Source organism: Watersipora subatra, chromosome 1, assembly GCF_963576615.1.
Source record: "Watersipora subatra chromosome 1, tzWatSuba1.1, whole genome shotgun sequence".
NCBI lineage: Eukaryota > Metazoa > Bryozoa > Gymnolaemata > Cheilostomatida > Watersiporidae > Watersipora > Watersipora subatra.
Genome location: NC_088708.1, coordinates 16,220,504 through 16,242,319, shown reverse-complemented (window position 1 = coordinate 16,242,319; position 21,816 = coordinate 16,220,504). Strand labels below are relative to the sequence as shown.

Sequence of the window (21,816 nt, the reverse complement as noted above, 5' to 3'; positions counted from 1 at the left end):
AATTGAAAACTGTTCTTGTTTCACTGAAAGCCCAGTTTGGCCTCTTTTCCAGGCAGGCTCAGTTTGAACTGCGTACTCTGAGATAAGCCACAACAACTGCTCTTCAGGTGCACGCAAACCAGATAGAAGACTAATCTGAATGACGTATGGAGACTTGCCAGCACCCTACCAATCGAACATGGCAAAAGCGGCTGTTCTGCAGCACTCTGAAAAACTTCAGCTTACAACGCCATCTATTGGCAGTGCCTACTCCAATGCGATCTGAGCTAGCATAAATTTCCTCCAGGTTAAATCTGGAAAAGCCAGGCAATGGCCGTCAGGTTCGTAAAAAAGGCAAGAGGATTGGACTACAGTGGTGCAAGACCGATCCGTCAGCTAGCTGACACTACTTATACAACAGCTGACGAAGCAGGTTCAGAAAATGCAGGATGAAAAACGCAGGCTTAAGGAGGCCACAGCAAGGAAACTCCTTTAATGCTAGGGGTGTGGAGGTCAGGGGTATGTCTATAAAGACTGCCTCAGCCAAAAGCCCTAGAATCAGTAACAGTAGTGCCGGCTATTGGTTGCACTGAAGTCCCAAACCAAAGTGGCAGTGAAGGAGCCTCTGACTATAGCTGTTCAAAACTACTAGGATGCCCTAGAAAAGCTGAAGCCCAGATACCTAGAAGGCAGCCCGATTGAGGAAGCATGACCTGGGTACACTAGTCACATTAGGCGGTTATGCCAAGAGTGCACTCAAATCACGTTCAAAGGGCTTCTGCCTGTGAATAATTAAAAGCCTGTCTTACAAGCAGCAAGGCTGGCTTACACAGTGCCCCATTCAGTAGAACCGACACACTCTGTGCCTGCTCCAAGAATGTTTTTCCCCCGAGGACGTACTCAGAAACAAGTTCGAAGGATTCTGGACGATGCATAATTGAACGCCTGCCTTAAAAGCGGCATGCACAACTTGCCTTAAGCTCCTCTTCCAGACTCAACAAACACACTAGAAGTCTGCCTCAACAGATTCATGAGTGTCCGGCGCAAAGAATCTTGCCTTGAGAGGCAAGGGTGGTACCAAACTGATCAGGGCACAAGCCCCTGGGCTGACCCTACTCTACAAGCTAAATTTTCCTCAAAAAGCTAGAGGTACAATCTATCCAGTTTCTGATCAATGCTGGGTGTACCACAAACTTGCTTAGGAGGCAAGAGATCTACAGGCTTCTTTAAAGGAGAAGAGTGACATTCATGGTCTCATGGCTGATGGAACCCGAATGTCAATCTACAGTGTCGTACACCTACCCATATGGCTTCGAGATGTAAAAACCAAAAAGGTTTTTGTGGTCAGTCACATCAGCAAATAAGCTATGCTGGGGATGCTTTTTTGGTGGCTCACCAGTGCGCTATGAAGTTTCAGCAGCCCATAGTTTTCCTCGACAGGTGACTTTTGACTTGTGCAAATAGACATGCGTGGCTGTTACTTAGCAAGGTACAAGTGGTGAGAGACATGTGGTGCAAGCCTAGACAGAGAAGGTCATTTTGGTTGCAGCATGTTTCACGCAACCAAGTGATGTTAAAGCAAGTAGCAACATAACATAACACAACATAAACAACAAAAAATTTTGTTTATTTGGAAAACTAAAATGAGATATTTAGTTTTTCAAGTAATAGGTCCTGTTTATTTCACACACCACTGTATAAAGGAAAATGTTTAATTTAAACTAAGCATTGCTAAAACTGTTTGCCAAAAATATTCAAAAGGTTTCACTTACAATAAGTCATACTTATTGGTATCTAACTTATGCGATAGACTAAACAGCATTTACATATATTTCTGTTGTAAGTGCAGGTTAGAGGTGCATTCACATGTAAGACTGTAACGATATGAGTATCATGTGATTCCTACCTGGTAAAGAGAGTAGAATCACACACTCTATGCAGACTATGGATAACCAAAAGGTTGTAGCAGAAGATGAAGTTGCGTCTTCCCTTGCGCTACAGACACAACGCATGTCTAGTGTTTATAGTAGTAAAACAAATTCCTTCATCTGTAGACTAGTTGCAGCTAGCTTGGCTGTGTAACTAGGCTGCACAGTGTACAGCAAAACCTCTTCGCATTTATACTCTTGTGTTTAAGTGGTCTATAAAATGATGCAAAGAAGGCAAACAGGATAATCATGCCTTCAGCAATGAAAGCGTGTGCTTAATTGGACTTTTAAAAAAGGCTCAAAGCATTTTACTGCTTAGCAAATTCTGTTACTGAATGCAGCATTTACGTGTATTTAATGTATATTTTTTTAGTATCAATGAGGCCTTGAAATAATGTTAATCGTATCTCTTAGCCCAAGGATAGGAAGCCTGAGAGGATCGTAACAGGAGGCATTTTAGATTGTATATTGACTGCATACAATATGTGTTATGACATAATATAGAGTTCAAGGTAGTATAGCGTGACATGCGCTACTGTATGGAAAAATAAATAGTTGCATTTTGTTATGTTTGGCAACGTTGCAGAACAGTTAAGGGTTTGACGGATATCCTAGCTAAAAATCTCAAGTTGCTATAGTGATACCATCTGAGCGACTAACATGACTATTGCAGAAGGTAAGCTAAGGTAAGGTAGGCTCAACATTTTTCTCCACAACATGAACACTGTGTTTGTCGCAGCACTAAAAATTTGCTGTCAAACTCCCTCAAGCAGTCAACCTTAAAAATATTGAGAACAGTTAGCGTCTGCCTATCAGATATGATTGTTTCTCAGACTATTTTCAAGTCATTCAGTGTTGTATGAGTGTAACAGTAGTGTGCCAATAGCATTTATTGACTTGATGTGATTTTAGTTTGTATCAGTAGAGATATTCTCAGACAAGTTAGGCAATGACCTATATTTTTAAAGTATTTTAGTAACTAATTATTTATTTCTAGTTTTGTACATTCTAAAAAGAAAAAAACTATTGCGGAGAAAGTCTGTTTAATTAAAAACAATTGAAAGAACATAACAGTCAACCTTTGTAATAAACCAGTTCAATATTTTAATTTTATTTAACACCAAAAGATTGCAACTCTTGTATTATCAGTTAGAAGCAATTAGTGACACTTGGATAATTTTTTTTAAATTTATTTTTTATAAGGAATGGAAATAGAATCATGCCGAGTTTTCGAGCAAGGAGTTATGAATACTTGTTGAGAAAGCGCTCCAAAAGCGCTCAACTATATTCATTATATAATTCAACAGCAAGCAACAACAAACTAAGGAATGATTGGCTGATAGTACATAAAAAAGAAAGTAGAAAATTAAATCCTATCTGAGTTAGTTTGCAAAACCCATAACTTTAAAAAAATGAGTGATCTTTTTCAATGTACATTCATCAAAAAGGTTTAAGTTTGACTGAGTTTCTGTAATATATATATAACGCTAAATTAAAAACAACTTCTTTATTGCAGTTTATGGCAGCCAATTACAGGATGGCAAAAAACACAGAAGATGTCATATGTGAAGTTTTCTTTCTGTCATGCTAACACATTGTGCAAGACTTGGGAATTTGATTGCCATGTCATGACAAATTTAGGCTGAACAGATGTCTCACCCAGTTCTTCATCCTATTCTATTTTTTGTAGCTTCTGTTCCGATAATACTGCCACCGTCCTCATTTCACAGCTGAAGAAAGCATCTATTACATACTAATCCAAAGCTGCACTGCTTTTACAGCGTGCCATGCTACGTTACTATAGTCTGTAACTAACAATGACTCACCTGGTATTCTTTTAAAGTATCACTTTACTCAATTCTCACTTCTTTACTCAATTCTTGTTACAAACTCACACGAGCACAAGCTTAACTTACGGGTCATTAATTTCAGGACCAAAATATTAAATATTAGCTGTGCTGCCCGGCGTTGACCGAGTAATAAAAAGTCTTTGGACAGAAAATTGATCTGTATTTAACATATAACAACATTTCCCATTCTAACTTTCAAATTACATATCATGAGAGAAGTGTGTAGTGTAGTTGAAATAAATTAGAAAAAAAATAAAAACAACTGTAAAGGTTTTAAAACTTTATCAAACAACTGTAACTTTCAAGCTGTTAGCCAGGCACATTGCTAATGAAAAATTCTAGTAAGCTCCTTAATAAGATAGACTTCTAATGGCGGTAAGCCATGACTTTGCGTCTGCATTGTTGTTCAGCTACAACTATTCTAATAATTTCCGGACAATAGCCGGACAATCAAACCTAGAATACACATACGGACATACTTTGAGAAATATATATATAGATTGCAGTTTTATATTAAACCGTATAACTATATACCATAATACACTATATCATATCAGCCTCTTCCCATATAATTCTTCTCTAAGTACAGTAGTTAAGTACATACAGTGCATCACCTTATAATAGCAGCGACTGTCAAACATTTAATGCAGACTTTATTGTTAGAGCGTTTTAATTTAAAAAAATATAGTTATAATTGTTCTAAATTTTTATGAATTTAGAAGTAAAGTAAATTTTTGACTTGACTTCCTAACGCAACATGAATTGTTAAAGAAGTCTAGATTAGAGTTCAAACTAATCAGTCACAAGTGAACCTTGCTGTTACCATATTCATTCATGAGAACATAACTCTCTTTGTCTTTGGTGACACCACAATTTGACCTACAACTAATGATGTCTAGTGTAAACCAACCTTTTATGTAACACCAGAAGTGTACAACAAAACTTCAGATTAGAGCAGCTAAATTTTATTCTTCCAATCATGAGTTTGTATCATGGTTACTATGTCAATGACTGTTCCATTTATTTGAATTTCTATTCAGATTTTAATACATAAGTGAACTATTTTGTACGGAAAAAGTATAAAAAGAAATATTGTTGTTTAGTTAGTTTACCATTTGTTGATCATTGTAGAGGTAAAGCATTTATTTTCTGTCTTTTTGTTAGTTGAAGATATCTTACATTGTGCAAACATGAAGTGATATAATTCACAGCATTAGTGGCTATTTTGTCGATCTGTTTTATGTGAAGAGTTAATTGCTAATAACATAGTCGGTCTGTTCTATGCTAAAGGTATATCGCTAATATCATAAGTCAATCTGTTCTATGCTAAAGGTATATCGCTAATATCATAGTCGATCTGTTCTATGCTAAAGGTATATCGCTAATATCATAGTCGATCTGTTCTATGCTAAAGGTATATCGCTAATATCATAGTCGATCTGTTCTATGCCAAAGGTATATTACTAATAATATAGTCGATCTGTTCTATGCCAAAGGTATATTACTAATAATATAGTCGATCTGTTCTATGCTAAAGGTATATCGCTAATAACATATTCGATCTGTTCTATGCCAAAGGTATATTACTAATAATATAGTCGATCTGTTCTATGCTAAAGGTCTATCGCTAATAGCATCATCTACCTGTTCTATGTTCTATTATAAAAAATGTAGATATACACGTACAAACAAGTAGAAATTAAAAAGCTGCAGTCAATACCAATCACAACCGTGATAATCCCTAGTAATCCATTTGCGCTGAAGCATTTGTCAACATGGCTCAACAATGCTACCAGATTAGGGAGCCGAGTTGCATTGATAAGCATCTTAAATTATTTACTATTGTAAAGATTGATATGAACATTCTGTCTATAATGGATGCAGTTTAGAAGGAGCTGTCTTTTACCAATATTTAGCTTCCAAACTCATAGTTATAGAGTTTTTGCTATCGCCTTCCATTTGGGTATATTTTATATTTCGAGAAGGTTTTTTGCCCGAAAGATATGTTGCACAAGATATTTTGTCCCATTACTTAACTGCAACCACTTGTTTATCAAGTCTGTATTTGACTCTGGGAATTTCTGATGGATGAGGTTAAAAGGAAAACTGTAGAAATAGAAGTTTTAATGAATAATCATAAATCTACACATAAATGCTGAATCATCGCATTTTCTAAAAAAGTTAACATGACAATCATTCTAATGGAGATTGTGGATAATTGAATAGTTCTATGTCATATTTGTACACGACTTGGAGTTGTCGTATCTGTTCTGATGTAACATCTAGATATTTGTCTCTATAGGCGTTGTTCTTCATTTTCCTTGGAGATCTGTACTTGGGATTAATAGTAAAGTTTAGTCGCTTCATTAGAAATGGTTCCGCCTCTTCCAGCTCTTCTAGTTTCACTAAAGTTCACAGTAACAGTTGAAAGTGAGTACGACAGGGCGTGTTACGATGAGTACAACAGGTTGAAGGAGAGTGCTCCTAAAAATTTGGATGAATGTCAGCCTGTCACTGCCATAAGTATTATCTTTTTCACAATAGTTACTTATAGTGCCTCACATATTAGATATCTATGCAATGTTCTTATCTTTTGCAATTTTTTTATAATACAAGTAGTCAGTGTCTATTCATTTGTCCAAAGTTGTGGTTACAGCCTTAAAAAAGATTGCTCTCAAAAGGGTTTGAACTCTTAACTTTTGGCTTGGAAAACCAACACTCCATAAACTGCACCAATCAACCACCTGGCCACATTTTGGAATAACTGCCGATCTCTCTTGGCACAGTGGACTGCCAGGGAACTTGTATTTAATAAAAACACAGTTTACTCCATAACCTGAAAACGGTTACGTATCTTTTGGCGCGCTTCCTAAACAATTATTCATAGCTCTTTGCTCAGAAACTCGGCATGATTTTATTCTCACTCTTTTTCAAAAAGCAAATAAAAAAAATTTCATTTAAACGTCACTAATTGCTTCCAACTGCTAATACATGGGTTGCAATCTTTTGGTTTAAAATAGAATTAAAGTATTGAGCTGGTTTATTACAAAAGTTGACTGTTATGTTCTTTCAACTGTTTTTAACTAACCAGACTTTCTTCGCAATAGTTTCTTTCTTTTTAGAGTGTACAAACTAGAAATAAATAATTAGCTACTAAATTACTTTGAAAATATAAGTCATTGCTTAACTTGTCTGAGAATATCTCTGCTAATAAAAAAAGTAAAATCACAAGTGCACTTACGTATTATGTTGTAATCCATTAAGCATAGAGCACACAGGGATGTTAGGGGGTGTGTGTGACTTTCGTAGTGTGTCTGCTCCTTTCTTTGCAGAATACAGTCTATAAACTGGAAAAATTTTACTTGCTTAACTCCAACATATTTTTTCCAGCCTGGGCACATTTTCTGCAACGTGAAAAGCTTATTATGTACTACGCTATGCTAATAGGTTAATATATTATCAAACATTTGATTAGGCCTACTATTACAAGTGAGTCTGGTTAATACAGTGAACAGCTCAACTTAAAAAAACTGACCAAACTTGCTATTAAACTATATTCTCTAATATTTTAAAATGTTATACTCTGTTACATACTGTGATGAAATGAGGTAAGCATTTGGAGGGATGTTAGTGAATGTATGAGAGAGCAGATAACTCTAAACACTGATTTTCCGTCTTAGAGAGAAAATTGATAGAACTTTAGTCTATCAGATTGATGGAATAAATTTTCAAAACTAAAGAAGTGGCTACTAGGGTTGATAATAGCCGCAGATACAGGAGCCAATATATTTTTCACATAATTCTAGTGATACGAATATTAGCTCCACCACATTAAGAATTGTTTAGCGTCCTTTCATGTTGTTTGTGTAGCCTTAGTTAATTCTGCAATAAGAGCGTTTTAGGCATTTCAAAATGTTACCAGGGACAATAAACCTGCTACGACCAGGAGATTTCTCGCAACTAATAAAAATGCAAACCGATCAGTAAAAATAAACAATGAACTCTTATTGGCCAATAACCTACCAATGTAGGCTTTATTAAAGGCCACAAACTCATATGCTAGTTGTAAAAAACCATAGACATATGTACTCGATCTAGATAGCCAATAATGCATCAACATGACAGTCTCTCCTCAGTGCCCTCAAACATCGACGCAGGCGGCAACCTGGCAGTTAACTAGAGCTCAAGTTTGTATCACAGTTTGGATATTGAGTGATAGTTTTAATTGTATCAATGAAGATAGTTTGGATATTACGAGATAGATTGGGTATACGTTAATGGTAAGGAAGGACAACTGCGCAGATTTATTTATCAGCTACGTACATAGGCCTACAGGTAAAAGTCAATCTAACCCCGTAGAAGGCAATCTAAATTAAAGGCATCGTATTCCCTTACTTTCAGTTCCCATGCTTTGGCGACAATTTTATCATCGTAAGCTGAGGCTAGTCTTGCCCAAGGATTCCGTACAATAATAACCCTGTTGTCTGGTCGAAAGCCTCTCAAGAACTGCCTTATGCCTTGTCCACTGCTCTTATAAGTTGCAGCAATGCCTAGTCTCTTTGTGGCTGCTCTACGCCATAAAACAATAACAAATTACCATTATTCATCTGTTTTCTCATGACAAACACTCCACCAGTCCTCATTGCAAAGATAATGAACCATCTGTGATTAGCTGAAATAAATGATGACAACATATACTATTTTAACTTAACAAGAATTTTAATATGACGCTCAAAATTTTTTCCATTTTTGGAATAAAACTTGACAATTACTTTCAATTTGGCTCAATATCTATTTAGGTGCATTTCCTGGTTGCAGCAAAATTAATTGGACAGAGAGTTTGGATGCAGCACTTGGCTGCAGGCACGTGACACCTGACTGCAGGATATGATACCTTAACATCGTCAATTGACACCTGAATGCAAGAATGTGATAAATGCATGCAGGTATGTGACATTTGACAGAAGAATATGACCCCTGACTGTAGGCCTGTGAAACTTGAATGTAAGCATGTGGTACATGACTGCATTCTAACTATCCCTTCAATGAAACAGGTTTTGTGTTCTTTGAGCAAACTGGTTTAAAAGAGTTAAGAAACCTGTTGACATGTTTTTGAGCCTTTTACATGAATAAATGATGTTTTAGTGAAGTTTAGCATTTATTCTTTTGCTCTTGATAAAGGATATTTTCATATTGACAACGTAAAGCATGTTAAAAAATTTCTGCTAATTTTTAGCACAAAAATTGTTGCATATATTATAAAACAATAAAACTTTTAATATAATGACACACAGTTTTTACTAGAATAAATGCTGAGATGTTGTCAATGAAGGCTGATTCGATTTTTGAACCTTGTACTGCTATCAGAAGTTCAATGAAACACTTGAGTGGTCAACTTACACGTGGGTGTCTTGACCTGTCCAGTTAACATGTAAATCCTCAAGAAGGTAAGATTTCCACATAGTGCTGCCACATTTTGGTGTAGCACAATAAAGGAGATGGTGTTTGGGAGATGCCATCCATATATAGTTCATGAAACCCAATTCGTACTCTGCATACGAGGGATATGTGCTGATCACTGTTGCATTGTGCTTTCTGCAAAACTCACGTAGATTTTGGGTTCGTCTCTTATTTCTTGCCTTCATCGTCAAAAGTTCTTCAATATTAGAAAGCAGTGTTTGAGTCTTATTGATAGGAAGCAAAGATCGAATCTCACTTTCAGGAGCGAAATGGACTTCGTGTATTTGAGAGTGGTTGATGGGGATTCGACTCACATTCTCCACATACTCCTTAGAACTTTTGGAAAGAAGGCAGTAATATAGTGCAGCTGCCTGGACTGTGATAATGGCTGCCATAGATCTCTGTGTTGTGCTCTGGTTCAGGCCCATCTTTCAGAGGTAAGCTTTTACTAATGTGTACTATTGGGAAGTGTTTTCTATTAGAAAGAATGTTTATTAGTAAGAGGAATGTAGGGCCTACACAATGTTTAATACTAGATGGAGTGTTGTCTAGTACATTAATTAAACGTTTGTTGTAAAATACCTGTTTATTAGTAGGTAGAGTGTTTACTAGTAAGTGGGGTGTTTACTAGTGGGTGGAGTGTTTACTAGTAGGTGGAGTGTTTAGTAGTACGTAGAGTGTTTACTAGTAGGTGAAGTATTTACTAGTAGGTGGAGTGCTTACTAGTAGGGGGAGTGTTTACTAGTATGTGGAGGGTTTACTAGTAGATGGGGTGTTTACTAGTAGGTGGAGTGTTTACTAGTAGGTGGAGTGTTTACTAGTAGGTGGAGTGTTTACTAGTAGGTGGGGTGTTTACTAGTAGGTGGGGTGTTTACGAGTAGTTGGAGTGTTTACTAGTAGGTAGAGTGTTTACTAGTAGGTGAGGTGTTTACTAGTAGGTGGAGTATTTACTAGTAGGTGGAGTGTTTACTAGTAGGTGGAGTGTTTAGTAGTAGGTGGAGTGTTTACTAGTAGGTAGAGTGTTTACTAGTAGGTGAGGTGTTTACTAGTAGGTGGAGTATTTACTAGTAGGTGGAGTGTTTACTAGTAGGTGGAGTGTTTAGTAATTGGTGGAGGGTTTACTAATAGTGGAGTGTTAACTAATAGGTGGAGTGTTTGATAGTAAGTGGATTGTTTACGAGTAGGTGAGGTGTTTACTAGTAATGTAGGTGGAAAGTTTGTGACCAGCGTAGTGGGTGCAATTGTCACTAGTGACTAGCAAAAAGTTACTAGTTATTAGTTATTCATGGTAGTCTAGCCTCATATTTACGCAGAAAGGAGATTAAGGAAGGCCATCACTCTTTTAATAATATTGTTACAGTTGGTTGGCTGCTCTTTGCTGTTGTTACCTTTCTACCCTTTATGCATGCAGGCAAACTTAATAAATAACTTTTTGTTGGATTTGTCTGCAAAAAGCTTAGAAAGATTGCACAACATGTTTGCATTTGCAATGATCTCAAACACTCTCACAAATCAAAGTCGAAAGAGCTCTTGCAAACAATTATGACTTTATGCATGACTTCTGCTGTGTGACATAAAATAATGCAGTTTGAACATAGCCTTTTCTAATAAAGAAAAATGCTTAATTCAAACTAAGCATTGCGAAAACTGCACGCCAAAGATATCCAAGAGATTTCACTCACAATAGGCCATACTTATTGGTATCTAAGTTATGCGATACACTAAACAACCTTTACATGTATGCCTGTTGTAAGTGCAGGTTAGAGGTGCATTCACATGTAAGGCTGTAATGATATAAGTATTATGGGATTACTACCTGGTAAAGAGAGTAGAATCCCACACTCTATACAGAGTATGGATGCTCAGAAAGTTGTAGTGGAAGATGACGTCTTCCCTTGTGCTACAGACACAACGAAAGTCTAGTGTGTATAGTACGCTAAATTCCTTCAGTTGTAGACTAGGTGCAGCTAGCTTGGCTGTGTAACTAGGCTGCACAGTGTACCGCTCACTCATATTTCAGTCCTGTGTTTGAATAGTCTATTCACGAGCTATTGTGGTCTGTTTGACAGGAGGACTTCAAATGATGCAAAACAAGGACACTGGATGATCATCCCTTCTGTTATTAAAGCTACATTTAATTTGACCTCTAAATAAAACTTAATGCATTCCCTCGTTTAGCAAAATCTGCTAATACTTGACACAATGATGGAGAGCCTGAGAAAAGATGGTAACAGGAGGCATTTTAGGTTATAGAATGACTGCATACGATATATGTTATGATATAATATAGAGTTCAAAGTAGTATAGCATGACATGAGCTACTGCATGAAAAGATAAAAAGTTACATTTCGTTATATTGTGCCCTGTTGTAGAACAGTCTCTTGTTTGACAGATATCCTAGCTAAAGTCTCAAGTCGCTATAGTGATGGAGCCTGCGCGACTAATATGACTATTGCAGGTAAGCTAAACAAGAGCTCTACAACACACACTGCCCTGCTGTGTTTTGTCACAGTAGTAAAAATTTGCTGTAAGCTACCTCAAGCGGTCAGCCCTCAAGATATTGACAACAGTTAATGTCTGCCTCTCAGATATGATTGTTTCTCAGAATATTTTAAGTCATTCAGTGTTGTATGAGTGTAACTGTAGTGTGCCAATAGCATTTATCGACTTGATGTGCTGTATACTAATCAGCAGCAAGCAGCAACAAAATAAGGAATGATTGGCTGATAGTACATAAAACTGGCTCAGTTATATGCTTTGCTTTAGCATAAAGTGATTTTTTGAGTGTTCAAAATGCTTGCTCAAGCCGAAGGTTTTTTCATAAAATGAAAATCAAATACACATAAATCTAGTATATAAATTGGGAAAATATCATTTGCATACTAAATATGCAAATGGCATAGACACAAGCTTTGTTATGTCTATGCAATTTGAAGCAATCTTTGTTTACTGAATTCAAAGACTGCTAGGTAAATCTGTACTAAAATGTCCTCTACGCGTTTGTTAAAAACTAAAATTAAAGCTTCTTCACAAGCCATCAAAAATCCACCAAATTAATTCAAACAGCCAAATTACTCTTATAACAGGAAGGTTGAAATTTAGAATTATCTCATCTCTATATTTATTTGCTCCCGTCTATCTACCAGTACCACTGTAATCCGTTTCTACCTGTTGCTTCAGAGCTTTATAAAAAGTATTCAGTCAAAAGGTGATTTTGGGAAGCCAAAGAGTTCAATGTCATATCTGTATACATGCTGAAGCCTCTCAAGCTGAACCTCTGATATATTTTTATAGTTTTCTTTATAAGCATTGTTCTTCAGCTTCCGAGGAGGCTTATAGTCTGGTGTTATTGTGAAGTTAAGTGTTTTCTTTAGAAACGCCTCTGCCTCATCCAGCTCCTCTAACTTTACTAAAACAATAGAGTGATTTTACATGTCCAGCTTCTCCAACTTTGCTAAAACAATAGAGTGATTTTACCCATCCAGTTTCTCTTACTTTTGTAAAAACATTAGAGTGATTTTACATGACCAGCTTCTCTAACTTTGCTAAAACAGTAAGGTGATTTTACACCTGCAGGTTTTCTTACTTTACTAAAACAATAGAGCGATTTTACACGGCCAGCTCCTTTAACTTTACTAAAACAATAGAGTGATTTTACAAATTAACTTACGAGAAGCTGCAGCTAATATAATGAATTGAGTCTAATGCTTAACTCTGTAGATAAAGTTGACTATGCTTACAGATAACATTGTAGTCCATGTGGCAGACTGCGCACAGAGAGCTCACAGGATGGGTGTGGGGCTGGTAGAGTAGTCTTTCAGGTCTCTCTAAGATACAGTCAATGAATTGTTCAAACGTCACTTTCTTTACATTTTGGTAAATTTCCCAGCCAATACATAAGTTCTGTAAGTACATGGAAAGCAGCAAATAAGATATCAGTAGACAAGTGCTGTAAGTACATGGAAAGCAGCAAATAAGATATTGATACACAAGTTCTGTAAGTACATGGAAAGCAGCATATAATATATCAATAGACAAGTGCTGTAAGTACATGGAAAGCAGCATATAAGATATTGATACACAAGTTCTGTAAGTACATGGAAAGCAGCATATAATATATCAATAGACAAGTTCTGTAAGTACATGGAAAGCAGCATATAAGATATCGATACACAAGTTCTGTAAGTACATGGAAGGCAGCAAAAGAGATATCAATATACAAGTCCTGTGAAAACATAGACGACATGAGCGCATGAAAAGATCTTAAACTACATACAGTCACTCTGTATGATGCCAAGTGCAGAATTAGCTAGCAAAAATCGAAAAGTATGCAATAACTTACGACAAAGACATTACTACAAGCAAGAACCACATTTTTTGGAACCAACTCCCTAAGACTATTAAAAGCCTACAGAAGGTGGGCAGTTTCAATAGAGAACTTAGGTTGCATCTTTTAATAGGTGAATGAAACCTTAATTACCCATAAAAATTGATATTGATTACACGATGACGACGAGCCCAATGGCGCCACTAACTATGCTAATGCGTATTATGGGTTTCATTACTCTTCCAGCTTTTTTTTTTGTTGAACTAATTTTTTTGATGAAAATAAATCACGCACGCACTCACGTACGCACTCACGAACGCACTCACGCACGCACTCATGCACGCACAAACATAGACATTGGTTGTAATATTCTGTTAATATATCCAAAAAGATGTTGATTCTCAACATCATTTGATCTAAATGGGGTGGCACATGACGACATTGACGAATGCCTTATTTAAGAAAGAATTACACAGGATTGCACGGTGACCAGCATGATTGCCATGCATCATGCCACCGTGATGGTCCTTCCCAATGTTTTACATGAAATCTTTATTACCCAATGACTGTACCAGCTATATATTAGCCAATCAGTTTCAAGGTTATTACCAGCTACCTTTTTGTTTAAATCAGTGACAGAAAATTATCCTTTTCAGTAACTCTTCAAAACACAAAAAGTTAGCTCACATCATGCCATCGACACACAAGCTAAGTAAATATAGCAAGGTCTTCTTCGAGTGCTTGATACAAAGTTTGTGTTTGACAAATGTATAAAGATAGATTTTAAAGGGTATTATCAATAATGCTTTTTTAAAGTTAGGAGAGACGAAATGACTTTTGACTTTTCTGACAAGTATCTAAAAATGTAATATAAGCAAAACCAGCCAATAAAATACAAGCTATACAAAACTGCTCCAAACAACCACCAACATGGCAGACTTAGTATTGAAGCCATTAGAACCTGGTACCAAAAACAGCAGTCCCATTCTAACATTATTAGTTAAGCATACAACACACTGCTGACAGCTAGTGGAGGCTTAGAAAAGATTTGTTGTATTACAAACAATGCATTATCAAGGTCTATGGTAAAGGTACCGATATACTTTGCATAAACACAAAAGTGTTTTGTTCAAAAATATTTTGCCTGTTTATTGGCTCCGTATCATTGTTGCTTTACCACAAAATAGAAAAGCTTGCATCTACTCACACACACGCGCATACGCGCTCGTGCGCACACACTAACTCACAGGACATGCTTGCGCACATACGCGCTCAACCACGCATGAGCACACACACAAGCACACACTTACATGTCCGTGCGCATACAAAATCATGCACACACGCAACACACATGCGCATACATATACATACATGTATACACACATACAAGTGCACACATACACATACACCCATGCCTTCACACCCACACACATGTGCGCACACACACACACACATGCACACATGCGGTTGGACACATACTCAGTTGTATGTGGGAGAAGGCGCACTCACTCGCACATTCCTGCCTACACATGTCACAAATCGTTCACTTGCTCTGTTTAAAGACTTAGTGTGACAATTGTTATAGTAGTATTATAAGTAGTTGATAATATTTTTAAGTTAAAAAATAATACATACAGGCGTAATGAATGCATGTTGATAAAAACATTGTTGTTGAAGCAGCCACTGGCTGATGCAAGTTTAACTCAATGACAAATTAATTTATTAGATAAGTAAAGGCTAACAGGTTATTCTCATCAAAGGATTAGTTTCATGATTCTCACTTTTTAAAAATATTTGCTCAAGGTTTACATTTTTTTGAGAAAAGCTGTTAGGCTACTCGTGTCTGTTCAACTTTTCAATGTGACACTTGAAAAAACAGTGTGCTAACAGGATATATAATTCAAGCGAGAATAGTTTGACTTTCTCAGTCTATAGCATTGAGTTAGTCAGAGGTTTTGGACTCTCTTACAAACTCCTCTGAATAATATTTTAGAAGCTATTACAAGACAATATAACTCCCGATTCCTATTATTTTACACATTCTTCTAATTCTCCAACCAGCAATCACAATTCATTTTACTTACTAGTCTGGTTGGTAGATTGCTTCATAATACGTTAGTAGCAATTTTTATTACAGTTTCTCTCTTCATTTATGATATACATTTATTAACATTTAGCTCAACAATGCTCGGGATTTTTTCATTTTTAACCCAAATTGTTTTGCAACAAAAATCCATGACCACATTCATTGAGGACAATTATCCTTAATGCAAGCGAAGACTGATTCTTGAGTTTATAATAAATAAATTGAGGAACATTTACGCAGAAAACAAAAGTTGTAAGATTGTCAGTTGATTCTAGCTTTGCTTGAAGTAGACCTGCTTTTACACATGGAAACAGCCGTAGTAAGTCTGTTTTTCTAACTATACCCTCACGCGATAATTTGTTAATGTCACGGAACATCACTCTTATGATACAAAATATTGGGAATGTAGTAAATTAGCACAGGCACATGATAGAGTATCGTTTCCCCAAGCTAAAGGTCATGGGTTTGAGACCAGCGCAACACGGCCTAATATGAAGCATTATAATAATTACTGCTTATATACCATCAAACCTTTATTTGTATGCCAATTTTATTTAGATGGCATATTTAATAGAATGCCACTATTGGTGAAAAATACAGTGCCACTCTTTAATTGAACACCCCCTCTATTTGACCGCCACTTTGACATTCTTCGATCTTTAGGAACCCATAATAGCAAGTGATCAGTAGGAAAGTGTCGACAGAATGATACTAAATATGACTCGGTTACATCAGTAACAATTAATTCTTTTGTTGTTGCTGTAGTAGATGCCATGGTTTTAGTTACGATGTGCCTGAGAAAATCGATTGTCACAATCATCAAAACTACACTCTGATTCAAAGCCACCAAGGTTTAAATCAGGTCCATTGTCTTCAGATTCATCCATAATGTGGTTTACAATATGAAAACCTGAAGACTTTAAATCGTTTTAGTAAATAATAAGAATACTTTTCAGGAACACTGTACAATGTAATAGCGGCCATCATTATGGCATATCGAAGTCCATTTTCTAGCTCCAAAGCTTTACCATTTATTCTTTGAAATTTGCTTAAAGATTGCTTATAAAAACAAAACTTTGAAAGCGATACCATTGAGTTAATCAATAACTGTATTGGGCTAATATATTTTACTCGTTTAACTAGGTCAGATAATTTAAAGTTTGTGAAAAACGGTTTAGCAAAAATGTTGAGGCTGACAGCATTAATGTCGCTCCATCCAGATGTGAGTGCAAAATATAAGCGACATTAGTATCACTTTGCCCGTGGAAGAGTTAAATTTATCTTCCCAAAAATTTGATGAGCTACAAGTTGTAGTTAAAAAATACAGTGCCAACCTTTATTTGAACATCACCTCTAATAAAGTGCCACTATAGGAAAGCGTTAAAAATACAACCCCATTGGGTTCAAATAGAGGTTTTACAATTTCTTCAGTGCGACGGTTTCAAGCATGATAACAATAATAGAGTTCTATATTATCGCGGATTTCCTACTTGGAATGAAAAAGAACTGATAATTGAAAGCAGGGATGCATCATTGCGCTCAATAAATAGCAGTTTTAACGCTGCCTTTTCATACCTTTAGCTTCCATTTCTTATCTTTAATCTTGTCATCGTAAGCTGAAGCTAACCTCGCCCACGGATTCCTCACAAAGAGAAAGCGGTTCTCAGGTCGGTATGTCTCAAGAAATTCTACGGTAGTAAGGTTTATCTCGTTGTAGACTTCCAAAGATCCAATATAACTGGTGGCAGCACTAAAGTTAATAATATAATTTAGACAGGAACGGTATACAGCATAGCAAAGCAGTGTTTATAACAGTTTATTACTTGCATAATATGCTACCCCTCCAATGACTATCATCGTCTCTTTGATGATAAATACTGTGTTGACAATTTCTATGATGTCATGGCTGTTTCTGCAATGACTCTAGTCAGCTTTATTTCAACTGCTGTGAAACATTTGTATTCACTTTTATTACAATGGTTGTGCAGATGATAGGTTCAACTCCTAGAATCCAAACAAAGAGGAATAGCAATCGGAGATATGAAACTTGTTTAAACTGGCAGAGTCTTTAGGGTTGAGTTTAGTCTACGAATAATGCCTACATTAAAATAAATATTCTATTCTAAGATGTTAGATAGCGATTTTAAATACCTACTCATGAGTGTCAAGTCCGGTCCAATTAATCTTTAAATCCTCCATGATATAAGATTTCCAGGTAGTGCTGCCACTCTTCGGAGTGGCGCAATAAAAAAGATGATGCTTAGGAGAAACCATCCAGATCCAATTGAGCAAAGTTTGAAGGTAATCAAGAAAATAAGGGTATGTCCTTATCACTTCTTCTTTAGACTTGCTGCAGTACTCCTTTATGAATCGTACTCGTCGTTCACTGGCTAAAATTGCCAGAGGTTTTGCTGTGGGAGGGATTGTTGATTTGTCAACCATAAGAGGCCTATGGTCTGAGCCATCCTCAACAGATGTCTCTGTTAATTCTGGGTTTAAGCTGTACTGAATAAATAGGTAAAGTAGGAAGGCCTGCATCAGCAGGAGGAAGAACACTTTTGTTCTCGATGGAGTTGTCAATACTCGACAGTTCATTTTGTCTTGAAATAAGATGATTCCGACTATCTTTTCTCCATTGATTGCTAAAATTTTAGGTACATGTAGATAGATATAAACTTTATTACCTCTGGTCAATGCTGCTTAATGCAAATTAGACCATGAAACAAAAAAATAAAAATTAAAAAAGAATAGCAAAGTAATAAGTAATAGAATAGATAGTAATAGGTAATATATTATAAATTAATACAGTTATTTATAATTATTTAATAATAATATAATTAATAAGTTGAAAATAAAATAAAGAATTGGTAATATATTTACAAATATTATACACAACTATTTTAGGTTAGCAAGAAAGGCTTATTGTATCATCCAATTTGTTTCACTTTGAGTCAAGTCTAGTCTAATTTGCTGTGAAGTTTTTTTTAACACTAGCGGGTGGGGATACATTTAAATCAAAACTTGAAAAGTAGTTAGTTTACAAGTAAGGGCTAGCACAATAGTTCCAAAGCTGTACACAGATTTAGTAACAATAAATGTCATGCTTTAACAATTGTATCAATTGAATGTGTTAAATGAGAGTGTTCTAAGTGTGATACAGTCGACATACACATACATATACAGGTGACACAGACCCCTGCGCATGAGTTTCCAGCCAGAGTGTTGTACTTTAATTTTGGTTGTTATTACTGCTCCTATTAATAATATACTGTACGCTATTGCAATATAGCTATATTTTACTTTCTCATTTATACTGTATTTACATACTGTACTATATTGTTGAATAGGAGAATGTGTGAGAAACAATATAGGCTGTTTATTGCACAGTACAGCACTTTACAGTACAGTGCTCAGTTTCCAATAGACAGACATGGCCCAGTCTTAATTACTCTGAACAAACGAGGGTTATCCATATTTGCTGAATTGCTTGCACTAAACAAGTGATAAAAATCATACTCTCTTATAAGCATTACTTGAAAATGAAAAGGCAAATAAGTTTTTAACATTTCAAATTTATTAACACTTACAAAATTCAGCTTGCTCCGATAATACAAATTAGTAGAGGCATTTTTAGCGAGTTGGTTGATTTTTGTTTATTTTTAATTTTTTTCACTTCATTGGCACTAATTTTATTTGAAATAAAAAAATTTTTTAAATTATTTCATACAACAATAATAAAACAAAAAGAAAAAAGGGCAACAGTTAGCCATTAAAATCAAATAAATAGTTTGACAAATAGTGTTTAAAATTCCTTTATCTGCTAAGATATTAGGTGAAAGATTGTTAAAAATAATATTTTGTTTTCAAAATAATTGGTAGTTGTGTGCAATTTGTCCATATCACATAAGTTGCAATAAGTTGAAAACCTGTAACTGTCATTTAAAAAACGAAGATACAAACCATGAAAAATCTTGAAACCTTTAATTGAAGTAAAATAAGCATTTAGCATAAGTGGAGTAGGAAGATGCAAAGATTTGAAAAGATCATTTGTTGGAATAAGATATGCTAGAATATGATGCAGATTCTTCAAAGAGTTCTGTAGCCCAGCTACCTGAGAAAAGCACAAACAACTACACACTTTGTTCATTATTGATAATAATCATCTATGAAATAGTGAGAAACTCTATGACAGCTTGCTTGAATCACCAGCAGGCGTTAAAACAGCAAATCGTTAACCCCAATAGACTCAGTTATAGTTCATAATTCCACTGACAAGTTATAATGCTCATAAAAAGTGTACTTATAATAGTGATAGTAGGTGATATTGGCCATAAACACACCTTTGTAACCAGGAAATGCTGGAGTCGAGCAACATAAGATAGAATTTGAAACAACTGTCAGTCATAATGACCTGACTGTCAGCAAGCCAACTTAATATAATGCAAGAGCAAACAAAAGACAAAACTATGACAAGTAAGGGTATAGAAATGCAACTGTGCAACTACGAAATGAAATATGACAACCCTTTAAATAGTAGAAGTAGCCAGCCTTATCACTCACCTAATCAAGCTGTGACTAGCGTGTAAACGCTACTGATTATTGCAGCAAGCCGTACTCGGACTCAGTAGATCGATAGAACAACTAGTGTCTTTTCAAGATGATGAATACGGTTATTGAAGGAACAATTGGCCATTGCAAAAGCACTATAATTCTATGGATGCTATTGAACACTATGGGCCGGTCGTTTTATACTAACACATCATGAGGCAGTCTGTAGCGAATGGCTCACGCTGTTATACTGGTGGTAGCCAATCAAGATGCATTATTGTGAGGTTCTGCTGTATGATTACACTCCCCTTCTTTCCTACTTTTACCTAACTAAAATACCAGCTGCTTCAAATAGGGATAAGGCAATTCTGTTTTAAACTAATACATATAAAAGTTTTATAACTTCATTATAATTAGTTTATGTAAATACTTTTTCTGATCTGTATACTGTGATTTCCTTCAAATCGTGTATCATGTAACAAAAAAGAGCTCGTCAGCACCAGATGTCTATAACACCCAGAGTTTGAGTCTACTTAATAATTCAGTTTCTTTCATAAATTGTCTCCTCTTGTCTACTAAAACTAAATCTGTCAAGTATGCGATTAGCTTGGGGTTTTTCTACAGTTATGTATAATATTATATGATAGAATTAATTTGATATAAAATCAAACTAATTTTAACATATATTAAAAATATGAAATAGAGCATCTGTGTTCAGCGATTAGAGCACAGGCCTTATGATCAGTAGGTCAGTTGTTCGAGTCAAACAAAGACCGTTGTGGTGTTAGGAAGGGCATACAACTTTAGACCTGATCAAAAAAGTTCGCTTTCTCACGAGGTTATCATACTATAAAGAATACTTGAGTTTCTTAATCTTTAATTAATATATATAAATCTCCGCCTTTGTGTGTAGCGTGTGATTCGGTCTGTCCATCTATAGAGATTAGTATCTAGCAATGAAGAATCAGATCGCAGAAGATTTGATCTCGGAACTTCTCGTTTACCAGGCAAAAAACTTACCCATTGAGATACGTGATATGCATTAGGTGATATGAGTAGTTATCTAGGGTAAAATATGTATAGCACTCTGCGTTATGGCGCAACGTCACCAAAGCTTGCTCTCACAGCTCTTATAAGTAAGTTTAGCAATACTAGCTTACTCAAATTAGCCATTGGTAATGTGTTGGACTAATGGCAAGTGGCAAAAAATTACATTACCTGTCACCGATTATAAGCTGATTTTAAATACCTGTGCAACACCGGACATTCGGCTAGTTTTATATAAAATACATGTGAAATACTGGAAGAGAGGTTATATAACTATAGCTAGCTCTTATATGAACATAATTGGACATCCTGGTTGCAGTCGCATATCTGTAGACCCTCTTGTTGCTCCTTCTGTATCCTCCTACTCTAACCACAGTGTGTCTAGTTGTTACCACTCCTCTAGCCCTAAATGACAAACCTTTCTTTAATTAACCACTGCAAGTTTCGGTAAAACTGCCTCTGGTTGTTACCAGAGACATTTTTATTGTTCACTTTATAATATAACATGTTGTCCTTCTTTATGGCTTTACTCTTTGCTTTGTGAATGATTATGTTAAAGTCCTGCAAAACCTTCACTCTGTCATTTTATAA

At 35.8% G+C, this 21,816-nt stretch overlaps 2 protein-coding genes across 5 annotated transcripts; both read right to left on the bottom strand.

Moving 5' to 3' along the window:
* Positions 1 to 5,874: 5,874 nt before the first annotated feature.
* LOC137410595 (carbohydrate sulfotransferase 10-like) lies at positions 5,875 to 11,190 on the bottom strand. 3 transcript variants are annotated; one of them, XM_068096041.1, is made up of 5 exons: positions 11,034 to 11,190; positions 9,158 to 9,413; positions 8,153 to 8,327; positions 6,999 to 7,161; positions 5,875 to 6,162 (listed from the first exon to the last, which is right to left on the bottom strand). In XM_068096041.1, exons 2-5 carry the CDS (start codon positions 9,400 to 9,402, stop codon positions 5,951 to 5,953), a joined length of 795 nt encoding a protein of 264 aa, XP_067952142.1. In that variant the 5' UTR covers positions 9,403 to 9,413; positions 11,034 to 11,190; the 3' UTR covers positions 5,875 to 5,950. The 3 variants fall into 3 exon arrangements, with proteins under 3 accessions (XP_067952142.1, XP_067952139.1, XP_067952140.1); XM_068096038.1 differs by lacking the exon at positions 11,034 to 11,190 and having other exon boundaries at positions 9,158 to 9,660; XM_068096039.1 differs by lacking the exon at positions 11,034 to 11,190 and having other exon boundaries at positions 6,999 to 7,104; positions 9,158 to 9,660.
* An 846-nt stretch (positions 11,191 to 12,036) lies between these two features.
* LOC137410579 (carbohydrate sulfotransferase 11-like) lies at positions 12,037 to 20,303 on the bottom strand. 2 transcript variants are annotated; one of them, XM_068096016.1, is made up of 5 exons: positions 20,191 to 20,303; positions 17,786 to 18,272; positions 17,206 to 17,380; positions 12,958 to 13,120; positions 12,037 to 12,626 (listed from the first exon to the last, which is right to left on the bottom strand). In XM_068096016.1, exons 2-5 carry the CDS (start codon positions 18,223 to 18,225, stop codon positions 12,415 to 12,417), a joined length of 990 nt encoding a protein of 329 aa, XP_067952117.1. In that variant the 5' UTR covers positions 18,226 to 18,272; positions 20,191 to 20,303; the 3' UTR covers positions 12,037 to 12,414. The 2 variants fall into 2 exon arrangements, with proteins under 2 accessions (XP_067952117.1, XP_067952118.1); XM_068096017.1 differs by having other exon boundaries at positions 12,037 to 12,621.
* Positions 20,304 to 21,816: the final 1,513 nt, after the last annotated feature.

What these genes read in the sequence shown, in the direction of transcription:
- LOC137410595 (XM_068096038.1), bottom strand. Translation starts at nt 9,645, where the DNA reads ATGGGCCTGAACCAGAGCACAACACAGAGATCTATGGCAGCCATTATC. An exon ending in ACAGGTCAAGACACCCACGT is followed by an intron (nt 8,328 to 9,157) that starts GTAAGTTGACCA and finishes TTTATGGCGTAG; the next exon opens with AGCAGCCACAAAGAGACTAG. An exon ending in CCAAAGCATGGGAACTGAAA is followed by an intron (nt 7,162 to 8,152) that starts GTAAGGGAATAC and finishes TTCACGTTGCAG; the next exon opens with AAAATGTGCCCAGGCTGGAA.
- LOC137410579 (XM_068096016.1), bottom strand. Translation starts at nt 18,225, where the DNA reads ATGAACTGTCGAGTATTGACAACTCCATCGAGAACAAAAGTGTTCTTC. An exon ending in ATAAGAAATGGAAGCTAAAG is followed by an intron (nt 13,121 to 17,205) that starts GTATGAAAAGGC and finishes ATGTACTTACAG; the next exon opens with AACTTATGTATTGGCTGGGA. An exon ending in CATGGACTACAATGTTATCT is followed by an intron (nt 12,627 to 12,957) that starts GTAAGCATAGTC and finishes CTATTGTTTTAG; the next exon opens with TAAAGTTAGAGGAGCTGGAT.